The sequence below is a fragment of the Leuresthes tenuis genome, unplaced genomic scaffold (genome assembly GCF_036924035.1).
Source record: "Leuresthes tenuis unplaced genomic scaffold, fLeuTen1.0.hap1 SCAF_19, whole genome shotgun sequence".
In the NCBI taxonomy this organism is placed as follows: domain Eukaryota; kingdom Metazoa; phylum Chordata; class Actinopteri; order Atheriniformes; family Atherinopsidae; genus Leuresthes; species Leuresthes tenuis.
Genome location: NW_027325373.1, coordinates 5045245 through 5064661, shown reverse-complemented (window position 1 = coordinate 5064661; position 19417 = coordinate 5045245). Strand labels below are relative to the sequence as shown.

Here is a 19417-nt window from a genome sequence, read left to right as displayed (position 1 = left end):
CCTCATGGCTGCTTTAGAGCTTTGGATTTCTTACTTCTGTCTATGCTGCTCCTGCTTCAAAGTTGTTGTTTTTTTATTCTGTGTTCCTCGGCCACCTTTTAACCTGGACTTTGACACGTTACAGACAGAAACTGAATTATACAGTGCCAACTTTTCTTTGGTAAACTGTAGTTTTACAGTCTTTACTGTGTCTTTCTTGTTAAACATGGCCAAAGAAGGGGATGACTGATAGCAAAGATAGATGATAAATCAAAAGTTTCATAAAGTTAGTTGGACAAATACCATGAAGCAACTTTTGTTGTTTAGCATTCCTCTGTGCCCCATCAACATCAAAGCAGCAGAGATCCTATAGATTTAATCTACTAGCTGTTTTCATTGTTTTGAAATAAAAGAATTCTAACATAAATCAACATTCCCCTTTACAAACTGTAAATCTTGGACTGATCCCAATACCAAAATGAATGGATTATATTGGAATCAGTGTGCCAGACTGGCTCCTTTCTTTTTCCATTAATTTAAAATGTGAGAGACATGTGGTTCCAATGTAAGAGATCCAGTAGGCCTACAATAAGGATTTATCACGGCTGGTTGACTGGTTTTCAAGGTCAGATAAAAAGCTTTTGAGTTTTTTTTCGAGGTGTTCTGTGACTAACAGTGGATGGACTATAGGTCAGACTATGAACTATATAGCTGTAGGTCGCTACAAAGTACGCAGTGAGGCAGGCAAAGAAAAAGACTGGACCGCACACTTGATATCGATTGGCCCTAAAAGTGGAAGTCAGTGGTAACCCAGTCCAGTTCAGTCTAACGCATCAGAATTCTATACATATATACAAAGCCAGCTCATAAACTGTTGATCTCTTGAGAGGTCATTAGTAAAGGGTTAGATACCCAACCTGCTCCTTCATCACACCTCGTAACTCAAACCCTCATCACAGTATGAAAATGTGGATGCAAAACAGTCTCTAGTACCTACCTGATTATCATGATAACGTAGAGCGTCGACCTAGGTGGCTCTCACAGCCACACAGATGTAGACACACCCCTGTAATCAAAGGTTGTGCTGCTACAGTGGGGGTGGGGGGTGGGGGTGGGGGCGGAGCCTGGGAGGATCAGGTTGGTGGTCCACTGTGACTTTATTTTCTATCAGAGGAGGCAGCAGGAGTGCAGGAGGGAGGAAAGCACTTGACTGTGCTCTCTGTGGCAGGCACAATAACGAATGACTGCTCTCAGAGAAAATTAACTGAATTCTTTTATGGGAGCTGTGATATGAGTGCGCTCTGAGGAAGGTAAGACTTTCTTCCTTTTCTCCTTCCATCCAGCAGCTTACTTCACTTTCTGAATGGCTTCCAGTTTACTGAATGAATTATTATGGGTTTTTAGTCATAATTGTTATTTTGGAAGTGAGTGATTCTGCAGGCCACAAAGGAACACAGTGAAGGGGAAAATGCTATATTTTAAAATTCAGTTGGCAATGTTCATTCATGCAGCTTCTTTTTCTGTTTCTTGCACGTGTACAAGCTATACAAACAATATATACCTGATAATATTATTGCTAATAAGCCAGAAAACACAGGGTGTTTCCCTTTGCCTTGATTTAGATTCATATTCTGAAGCTCCCCCCTCAACAGGTGGGCTATCTTTAAAAACAGATGTGGAGATAGAAAATTAACAGGAGTACTTAACGAGCAGAAAGAAGATAATCAATAACTAACACAAATTGGCTGCAGTGACATGACAGACTACCAGCACCAACAACAGAACCTCTTCAGGTGGATGAAATCAAAACTAAGGCATATTCTGAAGGGCATCATGTAGCTAATATACAGGGTTGATGCATCATAATGACAAATATCATAAAGGAACTGAGTTAGGAACTTCAAGCAGTGACTCATCCCTGGGGACAATATGCAGCATTTTCGAAATGGACTTCCGACGAGCAATTCATCATGGAAGTGCCCCTCTCCATAGACCTGACACAAACTGTTATATTACAGTGTTTATGGAAACAGCAATTTTATTCAAACTGACCGACTCTGACAGCAGAGGAGGAGGCGGCATTTCATTTGTCTCTCATGATACCATGACTGGAAGGACATATTCAGCATTTTACTCTGAGCTGCTATTGTGGCATTTGAAACATTTTTAGTAAGGTTAATAGAGTTTCTGAGGAAAGATCTGGGTTTTTTGGCTCTTATTGTTGACTGGGGTTTTCTTGGAGGTTATAGATCGTTTGTTAGATGAGTCTTTTTTCTTTCTTTTTGTTTTAAAGTCCAAATGTGCCTTTTTCCAAAACTTACAAGCGACCGTAATAAATCTGTCGTGGTATAAGTGAGTTAGCAAAGTGCAAACTCCCTGATTAGTGTCAAACAAAATATTGTGAGGAATGTTTGTTAAAGGTTTGTTTTGGTTGTTATATGGTTCACCAAGAAAGGTTTCTGCTGTAAATATATTGGTTCCCCTAATTTCTATATTGTGGAAATCTTTGGGTCACCCTTTTCTGTTCGTTCTCCTGACGTCTGGTTGCATTAAAAGGTGTTTCCTATGATTTTGTTTTGGTTGTTGGATGGCTTACCAGAAAAGTTTTTCTCATGTAAAAATAATGTTCGTTTTCAGTTACATGTTTTGGTTCCCCAAGGGCTATCATAAAGCTTGTAATGTGGTAAATGGAGCCTTGAACAGGACTTTTGTTTGTTTTCATTGGAATTCTCAAAATGTATTGCCTGCTTCTGCAATGCTTGTCCCATCTGACCTGATCCTGATCCTAATGTAGCCGTTTAAGTTTAAACCATCTGGCAAATGCACCTAACATTACACCTAACACCTTTTCTGTTATTATCACAAATTAACACAATAAAAAAATTACAATTTAAGCCTCAAAGTCTGTTATACACTCTAATCTAGAAGGTGCACTTATAAGTTTGCCAATTGAAAAAAACAAAGAAATAATAATTGTACAAGTGGAGACACCCCCATAAATTCTATTTTACTAAATTCAACACTGGTTACAGCAAGCTGCGTCTCTTAGCCGTTGTCACACCGTGCGACCTGCGAGCTACCGTCCACAGCAATGTTAAAACTACAATAAGAATGTTAAAAACGCCCACTACAATCAAATGTCACTTTTTCCAAACATTAATTCATGGTTCTTTTCAATCCTTAGCATTAACCTTAGGAGAACCGCAGGCTAATGTTAGTAACACATTCTGCGCTTGCTGGGTGAACATGTGACTAACACCATGCAGCGGTATGTCACAAAAAATATCCACATATGCTATCAGGAGAAATTTACAGTATGAGGCAGAATTAGGGTCGTAAATTCATATTGTGTGTAACCTCTGTGATGCTAGTGCTTCTCTGGACTATAAACTACTCCTCTGAGTAATTCTGCCCACATGTCAGGGTACATTAGGCAGCCTAATATGCTCGCTAATATTCTGTCTCCTCAAACAAAACTCTAATCATGAATCCAATCCTACATTTAATTGGCTTACAAGTTTCAGCTCTGTAATGGCCTCTCAGCTTCAAGGACAAAGCACCATCTTTCCATTACATCCATTAATGCAACAACGTGAGCAGATCACCCTTTGGATTTCAAATGTAAATTGGAGTAATAGAATGTTCACTGATAGCTTTTAATCAAATCCTGTCTGTTGAGAAAGGAGAACGTGTTTGGCCTCAGTCTCTTACCGCTGCTCCTTATTATCTGTTAGTCGCTACGTTATTTTTGTTGTTTGCATAATGTCAAAAAATAGCCTTAAGAGATTCTAAGTCCACAACAAAATAAAATTGGAGAAATACAGCAAATCTTCATATCTGAGAAGCTGTAGGCCTAATACCTGTTTGTGCAACACACGGTGATTACATGAGCTCCCAGATGATAGACTGAATCAACAAGTAATTTGGGGCCAATTGACGGGTATGCTAACTCTGTTTTCTCAGAGCGAGAAATATTTGATGGAAAGACACTAAGAGGTAATCGCATGACACTTGAGAGAGGGTTGGAGGACAATACATAGCGGACCAGACTGAAAAGGTCATTTCAAACATCTCACAGCACTTCATAATTTTGTCTCTGTGCTGCTGTCACCTTAATGCCCAATCCATGGTAATACCTGCATGAATTCATGAATACATGAATGAAGCATGAAGTGGAGAGATATGTTTTTGGCTGCAAATATAAAGCTATGTCTCGGGCCTCAGGGCAGCCATCAACACAGGGCATGCAAATAAAATCTAATGTATGCCGTGCGTCACCCAAGCAGCTCCATGACATAAATGTGTCTCTGGTTCTGACCTACTGCTCTGGGTTTTAACTCTGGTAAAGTCTTTAAAAGCAGATCTTACAGCCTGAGGACATACATTGCTGCTGAGTGTAGGAATAACAAATGGCAACATAAATATCAGCAATCTTGTTTAACCTCAGGTCAGGATTAATATATTTCATGTTTCGCCACTTTCACAGTAACGCAACAGTCCTCCAACACTGCAGTTAATCTCTTTTTTGCATGCACTTTACAACAGTGAAGAATCTCATTACTGTTGAAAATGCATTCCAAATATGACTGAATTCACTTCCCAGTAAATCCAAGATATCCATTCCCCATCTACTTTCTTTCATTTCCCCACTGGCCACTGATGCTGAAATCCCAGCCTCGACTGTTTATTTCGGTGTATTTGGTTCCGCCGCTCAGTTCAGCGAGCAGAAGCCTTTGATCCTGCATGAACATGTGACAAGCATGACTCTGTTCTCCCAAGGCTGTATCGCAGCTGCTTTATCGGCCCTCTTTGCCATGCCGGGGCTTATCTCGCTCAGCAACATCCTCAGTCTCACACACGTACACTGAGAGTGATACTGAGCAGGACTATCAGCAGCCAAAGCCCTCACAGGGACTTATATATTGCCCTCCTCACGGTTCAATTCTTGGCCTGTCATTCGGCAGATGACTTAAAGCCCGATCTGCACACACACAAGACCTTCAAGGAACACATCACAGGCTCTGGCTGAATGTCTGCCCTTAAAAACATAATTATTTGTGCTTTCATTTATCTTCCCACTGCACAGTTGGCTGGATTTCTCATAATGCCACAAATGATTTTCCTTTTGCTCCTGAGGATCATTATTTCTGCTTTGGTGTCCTTGTGTTCGCCCCTGTTGTTCTGTGATTATATCATATTTTTCCCTGTCTGTGATAATCTCCTGCACCCTTAAAGAACATCAATCTGGCTGGTTAAATAAAGGTTAGACAAAAGAAAGATATCAATAATGATATACTGTTATGGTTGTCAGTTGTTCACTGACAGCAGTAAAAATAATAGAATAGCAGGAAACACTGTTAACATTGTTTTTTTTTGCTTTTGTCAAGCATGTAAAGGAAATTGTGAATGCTCCCTTGCTCACTCAAACATTCGCTATGTTTTCTTTGCTGAAGCTGTAACAAAGAGAGACTATTAAGTGATATTTTTACTTTTTATTTAGTTGGGTAATGTGTAATGAGCTTGAACAGCTATTTATGGTCCATATGTTGTAATGATTGTGTTTTTTTTAAATTCGCTGTCAAGAACAGGGTCTGACAGAGAAGGGTTTAAGGAATCATGAGCATGTTTAGAGTATTTATACAAGGAAACTATCACTGATTTGTGGTTAAATATACTTAATGGCTGTCCTTCTTTTACAGGTTTCTTGCATTGAGGTCTTTCAGCATCAGCGTCAAATCCATCAGCAACTGCCACTTAAATCTGATCTGATTTGTGTGTCCTTTTCATTACCATTTTTTAGTCCAAATATGACAGACTGTGGTGGTGTCACGCTGTCAAGATATGACAATAAGCCAAGAAAGCCAGGCCACATGATTGCTGGATTGTTGGCAAGAGCTGTTGCGTCTGCAAAGGAAGTGGAAGAGCAGCTTTTGCAGCTGGAAAAACTTTCCCTCTCTACACTGGATGGAGCAGAACACAGCAGAGGCATGGGGCTGTAATTCCTTCAGGAACAGATGTGGTATGAGCGCCATCAGTGTGCAAGACACTCAAGAAAGTGTTTACGGTGGTTAATGCTGAATAAACAATGATGAGTGTTTATTCTTCAGTAGATATATGCCCCAACTGCAGCTCCTCCACCCACCAAGAGGTGGATGTAGCCAAGGCGGTGGTTTTGGGGATTGTGCTGGTCGTCTTTTTAGTGTTTGGAGTCCTTGGTAACGTCCTGGTCATCCTGTCCGTGCTGTTCCATCATCAGTGGCGCTCTGTGACTCATTACTTCATTGCCAACCTGGCAGCGGCTGACCTGCTGCTCAGCTCTGCCGTCCTGCCTTTCTCCGCCACCTCAGAAGCTCTGGGCAGATGGGTGTTTGGCCGGTCCTTCTGCAACGTCTGGGCTGCCCTGGATGTCCTCTGCTGCACCGCCTCCATCCTCAGCCTGTGTGTGATTTCTATTGACCGATATCTGGCTGTCAGCTATCCTCTGCGCTACCCCGCCATAGCAACTGGGCGGCGAGGCCTGACCGCAGTGGCTGCGCTATGGGGACTCTCAGCAGCTATATCTGTGGGCCCTTTGTTTGGCTGGAAGGAGCCTGACCCAGAAGATGAGACTGTGTGCCGGATTACAGAGGAGCCTGGCTATGCTTTGTTCTCAGCATTAGGCTCTTTCTATATACCACTGGCCATCATCCTGGCCATGTACTGCCGTGTGTACACAGTGGCGAGAAGAGAGACCAAAACCCTCAGGGAGAGCAGTAAGGGAGAGGGCGTAGAGATGGAGGGGGTGACGCTGAGGATACACAGAGGGAATTCTGCTCAGGCAGGGAAACAGGAGGACTGTGAGGATGCTGCAATGCATAAACGCCCCTCCTTCCACCTGCCGAGGATGCTGAAGTTTTCAGGAGAAGAAAAGGCAGCCAGGACACTTGGCATTGTTGTCGGGTGCTTCATTCTGTGCTGGCTCCCCTTTTTTCTGGTTTTACCAATCGGTAGGTACTTCCTAAATTTCTCTGCACTGAACCTGATAAAACCCGAGTTGTCTCAAGTTTAATTTTTAGATTGAAGTTTTTGTGAAAGTAAGACTTGTTATCTTCCAAATATAAAAATACAATTGATGTGCATCACAGAATAATTGGCAGAACATTTTAGCCTTTAATTCCAAGTAGATCATTCAGAATATCTTCAGACATAAATGCAAATGATCAAGTTTTGTATCAGGTTTTTTCATACAGTGCCCAAAGAATTTGAGCCCCCCTGATGTTCCCCTGACATGATTATTAGCACCATTCTAATGTTTGGTTTCATGTTCTTCTAGCAACAATGAGAGTCTCTGAGTCTGCCTCGTAGCCATCTAGAAGGTTCTTTTTACCAGTCCGCCTGTAGTTTCTGCCACTCCTCCAGTACTTTAGATTCAAGAATTTGTTTAATGGCAAATTTCAGCTCTCTCCAAGGGATTTCAGTGAGATTTAGGAGTGGACACATTGCTGACCAGCTTAGGGTAGCCCATCTTTTCCTTTTCAGCCACCCTTCTGTTGGAAGTTCAGAGGCTGGGTTATAAATTTTGCTGTCAAATGCCTTGTTGATACTCTCAGTTTAAACACTGAATGCCTTCAATAGCGAAGCATCCTCACATCCTCCACAACATCACCATGTTTGACTATATGGCTATATTCAGACCGATGCACTGCATTCTCAAAGAGCTCCACTCTGCTTTCTTCTGTCCATATGCAGAGTAATTATCCCTGAAATACTGTGGCTTTTCTAAGTTTGTTTTCACAAACAACATTCTTGCCTTTTTGTGCCTCTCTCCCAACATCGGTGTCTTCACTGGGCTCAGTTAAGTGGGCAGTGGATAATACAGGCTGAAATTGCCACTCCAGATTACTGCAGAAGGCGACAGCCTGTCTAATTAAGTAGATGAAGCAGTGCTTCATAAAAGATTTTAAAAGAACTCACAACGGAGAAAAACAACTAATGGGGCTGCTGAATATTGATTAGATAAACTCATAGCAAGTTGATTCTTCTGCTCCTCTGCTGTTTTTGTGATTGGTTCAGTGACCTCTTGTTCCAGGCTTTGACACAGAAGAATCAATAATGTAGTATCCGTGCATGTTCATGCAACATGGACTGACAGGTTTTTGTGTGATTGGCCGCAGACCACCTATAGTCTATGATGGAGTTAGTCGTCAGATGGAGAGTTTTCTCTGCAGTGCCAGTGAGAAAGGTCAGTCTCATGGTTTTCGGTGTGGATTTTTTAATGGTGGAGGAAGTATTCAGAGGCTCCCTGAAGCAGAAATACGAAAGCAACACAGTACAAACGCTCATTTTAAAGTTCAGCTGTGAAAATTGTACCCTGTGACTTTAACACAGTCACATTTCCATCATTACATCTCGTGTAGAATCACGAAAATGTAATGAAAAGCGATTTCACGATTATAGTTGATGGGGCTGGAACACAAAACATCAGGCTGCAACTAATTATTATTGCCTTTGATTTGCTGACTATTTCCTCAGGTGGTCTCAGAAATCTCAGAAGGACACGGTGAGTCCAAATGAAAAGAATTTAACAAAAGCGCTGAGAGAAATGGATGCAAATTCCCACATTTGAAAAGGAGGGTGTGATTTTTTTTTTCAAATATAAAAACTGACTTTAAATGTTATCAAAGATTTGTTTCAAGTTCTGTAAATTCAAGCGTTTCAACTTTATTTCAATATGAAATGTAATCTTTAAGGACCTGAACCATATATCATAAACTCCATGTCAAAAATCTGTGTTCTTTGTTTTAGGAGAACATGATCCTGACACCTTCAGGTCATTCCGGTTCACAGTTTAAACCTCTTTCTCTACTTCATCACAGACCACTGGCTCTCGCTCACCCTGAGGCCCTTCAGATGTTCAGTGTGGCTTATTTTCAACAATCCTTATCGATTCTTTCAGACTTCTCTGATTGAGTTTCTTCTTAGCACCACATCCTATAGGGGTCTTACCAGTTTTATGACTTTAAAACTTCCTGCAAACATTATCAACTCAAGGCCTTTGGTGAAATCGTGCAACTGTTGGAAATGTTATGCTCTTTGATAAAACATTTCACATTTCTTAAGACAAATCTCTCGTCTTTGCAAATTAGAAAAAGAAACCGGAAATCAGGCAACAAAACCACCATTTATTAGTTAAATTGGGTCACGTGAACACTGTCAATTAAACCTAATAAGTTACTTTACATTGTAAATATGGGGACCAAAGGGAGGAAGGGATTTTTGAGGTTAGGACTTGGCTTTAGGGTGACGGTAAGAATTAAATCATGGTAAAGTTTATGGTGGGTTAGCCTTTCAGTTGTGGGGCCAGGGAATGCGTATCAATGAAGTGTTCCCGCAGAAACAAACGAAATTATGTCTGTGTGTGTGTTTGTGAGTTTCATGCAAATAAAGAATGGATATGGAAATCACAAATAAACTGAAAATTAATCATTTAACTTTGCTGCTGCAGTGGGAATGTGTTAGTACACTGGCATCACTGGTGAGTGCGTTTATGACTGCAGAAGACTTGAAACATTCAACCAGAGGGAGCAATCAAACACTGCTTTCCAAGCCTGTCATTGGGAAATGTGTCAATTTTAAAAAAAAAAAGTTATTTTGCTGATGCTGCATGTTCAGGGAACCAGATATACGACCCACATACTGCATCTCGTTGGATCAGAAGTTTTGCAATTAGTGATACCATTGTGAAGTGCCTTTACAGTTTTTCCCTCCTTTTATTTCTACACAAACAGTAACATCATGCAAATCTAGAGATAAGATCTCTAGTGGAAATGTATTCTCAGAATGCAGAAGGGGAATTAAGTTCCAGGAAAAAGTAAAATCCCACTGAGCCAGAGGTTCTCTGCTTTATCTATAATTAATCATACCTTCGAAAACACTGTCAAGGGGGAGGGGGGGGGGGGGGGGGGGGGGGAATAATGATGGCGTTATGGAAGAAACTCAAAAAAATCAATGTTTTACCTTTTAAAAAATGCTTTTATGGCTTCACTTCATTAAGTGATACCTGGAGTGGGTCCAGGGGAACCACAGTGTTCACAGACAGATAAAAATATGACAAGGAATGGGGAAGATGTGCATGACAAAACATCTGGTCAAAATTATGTACCATCTCCTTATTTTATTTTTATTTGCAGTGTGTTCAGCTGTACTGAGGGCCCAGGGTGTAATCCAAATGTCCCCTGATAACAAACACTGGAACCTGTTGCCTTCCCGAATAAAAAGCTTCTTTAAAAGGAGGATCAACTCGACACAATGAGTACATCTATGGTATTACGGCTTAACAATTACCGGTAATACCGTCTTTTTCAGAGTTTAGATCAACTACATTTGACTTCCCTCCCACTCGTAGTTCTTTACTTTTCTACAGCGCTCTCACCCAGTGATGATTAGGTTTGGCTGTTGAAAATGACATGGATTTAATATGCGTCATAATGTATTCACACTCATACAAGCGTGCGATATTCTGTCGGGTAAAGAAAGTGACAGGGACCTGCCCACCCCCACATGATTTGTTCATCTATGTCTTATGTCTTTGGACAGCATATTGGCCTCCAGACGCATCCTCTTGTTTTCATTCCTGTGCTGCCTGTAACTTTGGTAGCCTTGGTAACCACGGTAACCACTGGGACTGTTGTCACCGGCTGCATCAACAATTCTGTGTTTATAATTTTTGTAGCACTTCTCTCTGTCGAGCTTTGACAGAGCCACACCGCTCCCTCGTGAGGTCTGCATTCACCCTGCATTCACCCTGCATTAACCGTAGCTTATAAGATTTGAAATGAACACTGTGAAAAACTCTCATTTTCCTTTAGCGAAAACAATTCAGGATCAAAACAGAAGTTCATGCAATGGTGAAGCAAAGCAGAAAGACGGATGTCATTCATTCGTGTGGACAGACAATGAATTTAGTTGATGAGAGCCTAAGAGAATATCGTGAACAAAAATACTGGCACCATTTTTGTTGCAATCTCCGGCTCAAAAACCAGGCAAAGTAAGCTGAGATGCTCAAGTCTTCTGTTGCTGTGTACACACAATTACACAGAGTACAGTTTTAAAAAGTCACAAGTCACTTTCTTTACCCTCTCAATTCAATTCAGGGTCGCAGGTTGGCTGGAGTCTATCCCAGCTGCCATTTGGCGAGAGGCAGGGTATACCCTGGATGGGTCGCCAGTCCACCACAGGGCCGGAAAAAGATGATGATTGAATTCCATTTTCACATGCTGGGCTCAGACCCATGCTGTCATTGCATGATTCCATTTGAATTTCAGCACAAGGAATATTCATAAAAGTATCCCCACCTTTGAAGAATTCTTGTTTGGTGACTTCAAAGGCATTTCATCATAGATCAAAGTATCATAAAAATTGAGATTCTGACCTGATGCACTGGATGAAAACTCACAGGATCACAAAAAGTAATTACAGGTAATGTTGAGGTGACCTGAATTTTTAACTGATCAGATATTTCACAAAGCTTTGTCTCAGTACATCTAGAGGTTGGTCAGATATGTCACTCTGAAGTTCACCAACCATTTGAGAGACAGGCAGAATGACAGACCAACATTACCTTCCAGAGTCATGCTGTTTTAACAACTCAAAGTCTAAATTCAGCTTTTAAAAAGAGGAACCCAAATATGAGTTAGCGCTGCAGCTACAACTATTATGAAACAAAAGGTGTTGAGGCCTGAGTTATTTCCTTAACGTTGCATGATAATATGTTTTGCTGTGTGGGCAAAATGTCAAGCGGGACCTTCTTTCACCAAGACTGCTGTGTCTCGACTGTTCTAACTCTGTAGTTTCTCTAAAGGGACATCAAGAAATTCAATTACAAGCAACCAAATAGAACAAACAAAATGGGCTTCTACTGTGAGATGAAATGGAATGAACCAAACTATTGCTCCCTTCTAAGAAAGCTATTACAGATAACAAGCATAAGGCTTAATGGGCTGTAATGCCAAGAGGCATCGAGTCACTCTTTGGACTCCCGAGGCAGCCAGTCACAGAAGGACAGTTATACATTTCAATTGAGACAGACCTTCATGGTTCACAGCACAACACTCTTTGAAATGCTTATTCAATGATAGTCTAAGAATCTGACTGAAGGTTAGGAAAAAACGAACAATTTTATCTTTCAAACTCCTCAGATGAAAAGCCTTTTGTGGCCTTCATCTCTTGCTAGTCTCCCACTTTTCACAGGAGCTGCAAATGTGTTCCCACTGCAACAATTCTGTATGTTCTCGAAAATTCCCACAAAAAGTACATGTTTAGGAGTAGGACGCCTAACTTTATCGCTGAATAGGTTTGGTCTACCTACCAGAAAATACATGGTTAAACGGTTAGAATTATCTACTCAGTGACAGGCTGCATATTTTTACATTAATGTGATGTGATTCCCACGTCCCATGTCATGTAAAGGCTGCCCAGCAGAGTGCTACAACAGAGACATACAATATGTTGTTGGTTGGTTTTGTTGTATTTTTCCCCTCAGGGCCACTATAGTGAGGCCATCATATTGAAAGAGGGAAGGATCCGTTTTCCACAAATCTACAAAATGGCAATAAACTGTAAAGGAACGTGATGCAGTTACAAACTGATCTCACTTCCAACTCGTCACATATTGACGCTTGCTCAAGAACCTGCTGTACCGGTTTTGAATGCAGAGGGTACCCCCTTAGCATGGCTTTTGGACACGCAGGGTTTTTTTTTCGCAACAGAATGTATGTTATTGTGTATTTGAACGTTTAATCATGATGTTTTCCTGACCTTTAACAAGTACTTCAGTGCAGTAGTAAAAGGAGGTCAAGGCCCGAAGTTAACTCGAGGATGCGAAAGTATAAACTGTCAGTGGAAACTAATGAAAAAGGGGCACCTGATGCTCTGAAAACTGGTGCGAGACCCTCTTGACGAAGCGGCATTATGTGATGAGTAAAGAATGTGCTGGCCATTTAGACTGTAAGAAGTTGAACCTTAGAATTAAGTTATGAAATAACTGAGAAAACACTGAATTTAAAAGACTTTTTAGACCTGGCAGCCAATCTGGCCATCCAAGTGAGCTTAAATATTTGTACTCTTTTATATTCATTTTCTGATTAGTATCTGTTTGTGCTTCTTTTCCAGGATCAATCTTTCCATCCTTAAAGCCCTCTGAAACCATCTTTAAAATAACCTTTTGGCTGGGTTACCTCAACAGCTGCATTAACCCCATTATCTACCCATGCTTCAGCCAGGAGTTCAAAAAAGCTTTCCATAATGTGCTGCGTGGGCATTGCCTGAGAACAGGAGTGCCATCTGCCAAAATGCAAGGACACGTCGCCGCCCATTCCTCCAGTCCCGGTCCCACAGCTGATGCATCTGTTACCTCAGACAAAAACCATGTCACTGTTTCCTCGTGGGCTTGCTGCAGGGTTCTTTCAGCCTCCTCCTCATCTGTTGGTGGTCTGGACCAGAAACACAGTTCACAAGTCCAAAGTAAGAGTCTGCTGAAGGCTTGGTGTTTCTCAGCGAGGCAGACTCCGGTACCACAGAACTCCTCCACTCACAGGTCTACTAAGGTCTTGCGCCTCTCTCTTGGCATTTCAGGGGAGGCTGTTTGATTCACCCTGTTGAGCTTTTGGTCTCTTTTGGGTAACAGTTATGTACAACTCCTAGGTGAGCATAATCCCCAAAGGCATCAGGTAGCAGGTCAAGATGAATCCAGAGCAGGCAGAGGATAGCTCTGTTGCTTTAGCTCTTGAAAATTAGCATCAAGTAGCTTTAATTTGGAGACTGAATGAATACACTTGAACGCCACTCCAGAGCTGCTCCAGGACTAGATATGTAACAGGACTGGAAAAACTCAAGCCAAAAGCCCTTTTTTGCCATTATGGACAGAAGGATAAAAGGTATATCATGCTATGTGCTTGCCAAGGAATAAAAGAGATTTTTTAAAAATCCATTGAAACTGAAGCTATTAAACAACCTTAAATAATTAGTGATATTTCTGCAGTTTGCACAAAAGCCAATCAGGTGACGGTATTAGGGGGTTGTGAGGATAATCAGTATTCACTGACAGCTTCGAGAATGTGTAGGCTGGTGTAAGAGTGTATTGGTATGTATCACATGTGGGACCATGATTTTAAAGAGAAGAAGCTAAATTTGAGACATACTGACATATTTAGGAAAAGGGTAAATAAAGGGAAACGATTTATTGTACAGTTCAATGCAAAAGTTCTTCACTAAACCAAAGTCCTGCTTTTGTTTTTAGTAAAGGCTTCATCAAAGATATGTTGAATCAGCTTTCCATGTTTTACATAATTGCTTGTGGTGTTAAATAAATGAAAAGGTGTCAGATGTTTTTCTCTCTGTCATGATGATGGACTGCTGTGTGTGGACGCTGTTTTCCTGCCAGCGATGAGCTTAACAGATGGATTTACTGCATACAAACACTGGTGGGGTTTTTTTTTTGTAAAACTGATGCAAAAGTGGTTAAAGCACCACTGGTTTGATATGACTGGTTCCCACTCCCAGGACATTAAATAATATTGTCTTGTCAAAGTCACGTTGCTACTGTGACACACCAGCAGTAGCATAACGGATGCTGTGAGGAAAAACAGACTTATGAATAAGCAACAAAGTTCCAATTAGGAAGGAAAAGAGAGCTTGGTTTTGGAATGAGCCGATTGTCTTTTGTTTCACAAACTTGATTAGCATTGACCAAAAACAGTTTAGGTACAAAACATACTTGATTAGAGAGAGAAATTGGCCAGGGTTTGGGTAAAAATGTCCCCCTTTCACAGCAAAAGGTTTGCACAGGGAAAAACTAAGCTAAAGGATGTTGGGGCCCTCATAAAGTGACCGTATGTAGTGTGAGACAGGGCGTTTGGTTTAAAAAGAAAAGAAAAAAACAATACAAAGCAAATGGGGAAACTACATCCTATTCAGAGCTCGTAAATTTCGTAGATTTGCAATGAGGAAACACTAAAGGCAGTTTAAAGAAATACTAAATTATAATCTAAAATCCTTAACCAGCACTATGAGACTATAAACATAAATAAAATCAACAAAAATTACTTTAAAATGTTAATATTGACATACTAGCTGTTCATTTTCATATTGGCATTGAAGATTATGAATACAATTTTTTAGTCAGGGAATAATCTTTTTGTTAATTTGTAAGGTGTGTATGATTAAGATTTATCATGGATTTGTTGAAGCTACTTTAAGTGCAGATTTTAAAACGCATCAGGAAGGAAAGCAACCACAAGGTGGTGGTAACGCACAGAGCTGTTCGCTAACTGCCATGAAAACATAGCAGAAGAATGTGTCACTACAGTGACTGCAGGTTGAACCAAAGAACAGTTGGTGTTTGCATCTACACACATACCATACCGCTCAAGCCCCCTTTCTAAAATAATCAGTTGAGTGGTGTCTGCTTCAGTTTGGGGGCAGACATATGAGCTGTGTTTCGCACCTGCTGCTTTGTAGAGATGGCACTTTAGAGGGCACAGTAACGGCATGTGAGGGTACGAACAAACAACCTATTTTGTCTTTTTAAGCGGAGGACTTGTTGTACCATCACATTGCCGACTCTAGAAAATAACCCGTCACAGCAACACAGAATGATTCACAGGGGATAGATTTCATTGCAGGTATTGGATGGTATGTTCCACAGATGTCTGTCGTCCCACCCTGCCGTCACAACACAACAAATCTTTATTGATTCTGTCGATCAACTACACAAATCCCATTGTATGACACGTGTTTCAGGTGTCTTCTGTTTTCTAAAAAACTGTCACAGGACTTATTTTTGACATCAACCCTTTGCTTTCCCTAGTTACAAGAACCCCCCATAGTGCTTGGATCAGAAACATTTTTCTACCCCTCAGACACTGTAACAATAACGAATATCTGAGAAGGATTATCTCTGAAAGGGAAGATGTAAAAAGAATTTCCAGAAGACAAGTGGGTTTTCATTTTTGCAATCACCCAAGGTCAGGGCTCAATAGTTTCGTCATCCTGCTCTGCAGTTGAGGATTTGTACTTTAACGTCTCATTTCAAACTCTGTAAGCTCCCACACTTTACATAATTGTTGCCACTAGACTGTCTCAGATTGCTAATAAACATGCAGCTGTTGTTATTGGGAATTAAGCAGCCAAAGGTTTAATTTTACGCTGCAATGAGCACAAAGAGATTTGCTGACTTTTTCCATAGAGAAACAAGATTGAACATATACAGTAAGTGCTGGATTTTTTTTTCTTTCTATCTTTTATATGAGTTATTCACCAAGATACAGTTGAGTTACAGTTATACTGTGGATATATGCTTAAAGGACAGACTACCAGCTTTAATTTCATGGTATTCACACCCAAACTGAAGGCAGGGCTCTTTATCATGTACACTTGTTTTCTGTGGCAATGAACATAACATCATGAAAATGTTCATTTTAAATGCCTTTTTTTTCTTTTAAAAACCTGTAGACAGAAAGAAAGAACAGGTTCCTTCCCCTGAGATGCTTTGCCTGGTCTTTACTGCATTTGTTCTCAGTCACTATTTATTCATGGGTCTTTTTCCTTTTATCTTCAGACAATGAAACTCAATCTTAGCAGGGCAGAGATCAGATGACTGGCTCCTCCACTTCTTCACGTTTTAGTTTCATCCATCACCAGAACGATCCAAAACTTTTTAAGATGTTGTCTGGCGGTCTAATCTGGCCTTTCTCCCCGATAGTGTTATGAATGCTTTGCAGCTTGTGGAGGGCCCTCTTTTCTCTGACTTAGACTGAGAGAGCTAATTTGACACATTAATTATCTCAAATGATAATTAGGAATAAAATTTGATGATACAGTTAAAAGTCCAAATATTTCTGGATCTAACCAAATTACATTTCATGATAGAAAAATCTCTCATACTGCCTTGAATCATCTTGATGTGACACTGCAGGTGCTTTCATAAATAAAAAAGAAAAAGAGAGAGCTTGACAGGAAATGATTCACAGCACAATAACAGGTCACAAGGGGCACTCACAGGGGAAGATGCATGAAAAACACTGCTTGCTTTCTGAGTATGTGTACAGCCACATTAAAGTGAATCTGTGTCCATCCACGTGTGTGTACAGCAGTATTTGTTTCCCGTTAGTAGGTGTGTGTGTGACGAGCAGTCGTGCAGTGTTGTGTCTGCTTCCATCATTCTCAGTATTATTTATGGAAATTAATTCACCAGACTCATATTAAACATGCAGCTTTCAAATTCAAGAAGCAGCACATGATTCAATGAGAGTTGCTGCCCAGTCACATTTAGGTAAAAACGGTCATGATAAGTGGATCTAGGCTCATAAGTGGAAAGGCGAACTTCAACCTAATCAGTTGACTCAGCAAAGTGAGGTTTCATTACAAAGGGATGATCATGATTAATAATGTTGAGCAACAAAGTAAGGCAGATGACAAGTATTCTAACTGCATCAGGAAGTTAAAGATTATTGAGGTCAATGAGGAAAATGAGCTTTGTGCTATGTATTAAACTGGAAAACGTCCTTGAACGTCCTTCCTGTGTAAAAGGTTTTTCCCAGTGGCTGCACAAATTCTGAATCGTATCAACACACTTAAAGGCATTCCTACTGAAATGATGGCTTGTAAGAGCATGTTGAACAGACTTTTGAATGTCCAACCACAAAATATCCAGAATGTTCCCATGTTTAAGTTTGTATCTGATGTTCGTGTAAATGTAGGTGTTGCTGTTTTTTTCATCTGTGTTGTTTGCTTGAATTATTTTCTGTCTCAATAAATGTTATGATGATATTTTGCGACACGAGAAATGTCAAATCGTGATCGTTTCCCCCAATGCTTTTTTCATATAGCTTATTTTAATACATGTGTTAATGTGGACGAGCAGTGGCTGCAAAAACACTCTGAAATGAGATTAAATTAAAGAGAATGTCTCTGCGGTTGCAGTTTAATGTTCTTCATTCTTATTCAGCTTAGGCAGGCATTTTCTGCATTGTCCAACAGAACTAATTTGTCATCAAAAATCAATATATTCTAATCAAAGTGGATTTGGGAGACAATTGCAGTGATGAGCCCACAAAGTGATTACCAACTGTACAGCTCATTTTCATAGACACAACACGTGAATGCTAATGTTGCTTTGTTTTCTATTAGCTTGTTTTGGAAGTTCCCTATTAGCCAAACGTCTAGAATTCTGCCTTGAAGAGATATAATATTTTAAATGATCATATTTTGAAATGGGGTTGTGTATAAGAAAAATTACCTGCTATAAATTGTGGTTAGCATTAAGCTAACTACTACTCAGACCAGTGTCACTATAAGAGCAATATTTTGCCATTCACAGCCAACTTAAAATCACTAAAACCTTAAAGTGGTAAACATGGGAGCAAGTGCACTCATAATTTATACAAACGTCTTAGTAAAAATAACCTAACTTTGCAATCATATTGTTTTAGAAGCATAACGTCAAGATTGGGAGTTTGTCTACTCTTTCGTGTGATCATACGTCTTTTACCACTACGGGCTGGCAAAGTAATGTTTTAACAAACAAAGGTGGGTTTTTTTTAGCATTAGCTGAAATGTGAGCTCAGGGACATTATTCCTGCCATCAAGAAATCAGTAGGCATAAACAAAGGAAATGTTTTCATGGAGTTGGTTCGAAATGTAAAAGACACAGTTCTCTCCTGTGGGAGAGAGCACAGGCCAAGTTTTACATCTGAATAACTGTAGATGAGTTTTGGCTTCTGCCAAAAAAGATTCCATAAACTCTGCCACATGTTCTAATGTGCTTTTGAAGTTTTGTACTAAAAACTTGCTCAGTTTGAAAACACACAGCTGAACATCGAGCTCTTGAACATAAATAATTTGAAATTCTTTTAAGAGTTGAACAATTTCACAGGTTTTATTTTTGGCTGCAGTGAAAAAGTTGGCAGATGGAAACTTAAGGTGTTTTAAAATTTTTGTACCGTCTACTTAAGAAAAAAGATTAAAATAATTCTGTATGTATGGGTGGACATGAATTGTGAATTTCAACTAAGAAAACAGTCAACTTTCAAAGTAATCTATTTCACTAGCAGCATTGTTAAAATAATACATTTTATTTGTATTGCACGTTATATTTTAATCAATCTCAAAGTGCTACAGAGCAGAAAAATAAGACAAGAAAATGTTCATATACATTTAAAAGGAGAACCTATAAAAGTCATTTTAGCAATAAGCTTTCTTACAAAGATGAGTTTTTAGGTGTCGTTTAATAGTCTCTGCAGTCTGTGGGGCCCTCAGGTGGTCGGGGAGGGTGTTCCACAGCCTCGCAGCTGCAGAGGAAAAGGCCCGATCGCCCATTGTGCAGAGCTTGGTTCTGGGGGCTTGGAGGGTGTTCTTGGTTGCAGAACGGAGGGTGCATGAGGAGGTCTGGATGGTGAGTAAT

General features: G+C 40.2%; 1 protein-coding gene across 1 annotated transcript; it reads left to right on the top strand.

The window, feature by feature from the left end:
• Positions 1-6048: 6048 nt before the first annotated feature.
• On the top strand, positions 6049-14234 carry adra1ab (adrenoceptor alpha 1Ab). Its single transcript, XM_072371966.1, has 2 exons — positions 6049-6965; positions 13129-14234. Exons 1-2 carry the CDS (start codon positions 6065-6067, stop codon positions 13602-13604), a joined length of 1377 nt encoding a protein of 458 aa, XP_072228067.1. The 5' UTR covers positions 6049-6064; the 3' UTR covers positions 13605-14234.
• Positions 14235-19417: the final 5183 nt, after the last annotated feature.

Coding starts and splice junctions, on each gene's coding strand:
- adra1ab (XM_072371966.1), top strand. CDS start 6,065: ATGATGAGTGTTTATTCTTCAGTAGATATATGCCCCAACTGCAGCTCC. Junction 6,966..13,128: donor TTTTCTGGTTTTACCAATCG/GTAGGTACTTCC, acceptor CTTCTTTTCCAG/GATCAATCTTTCCATCCTTA.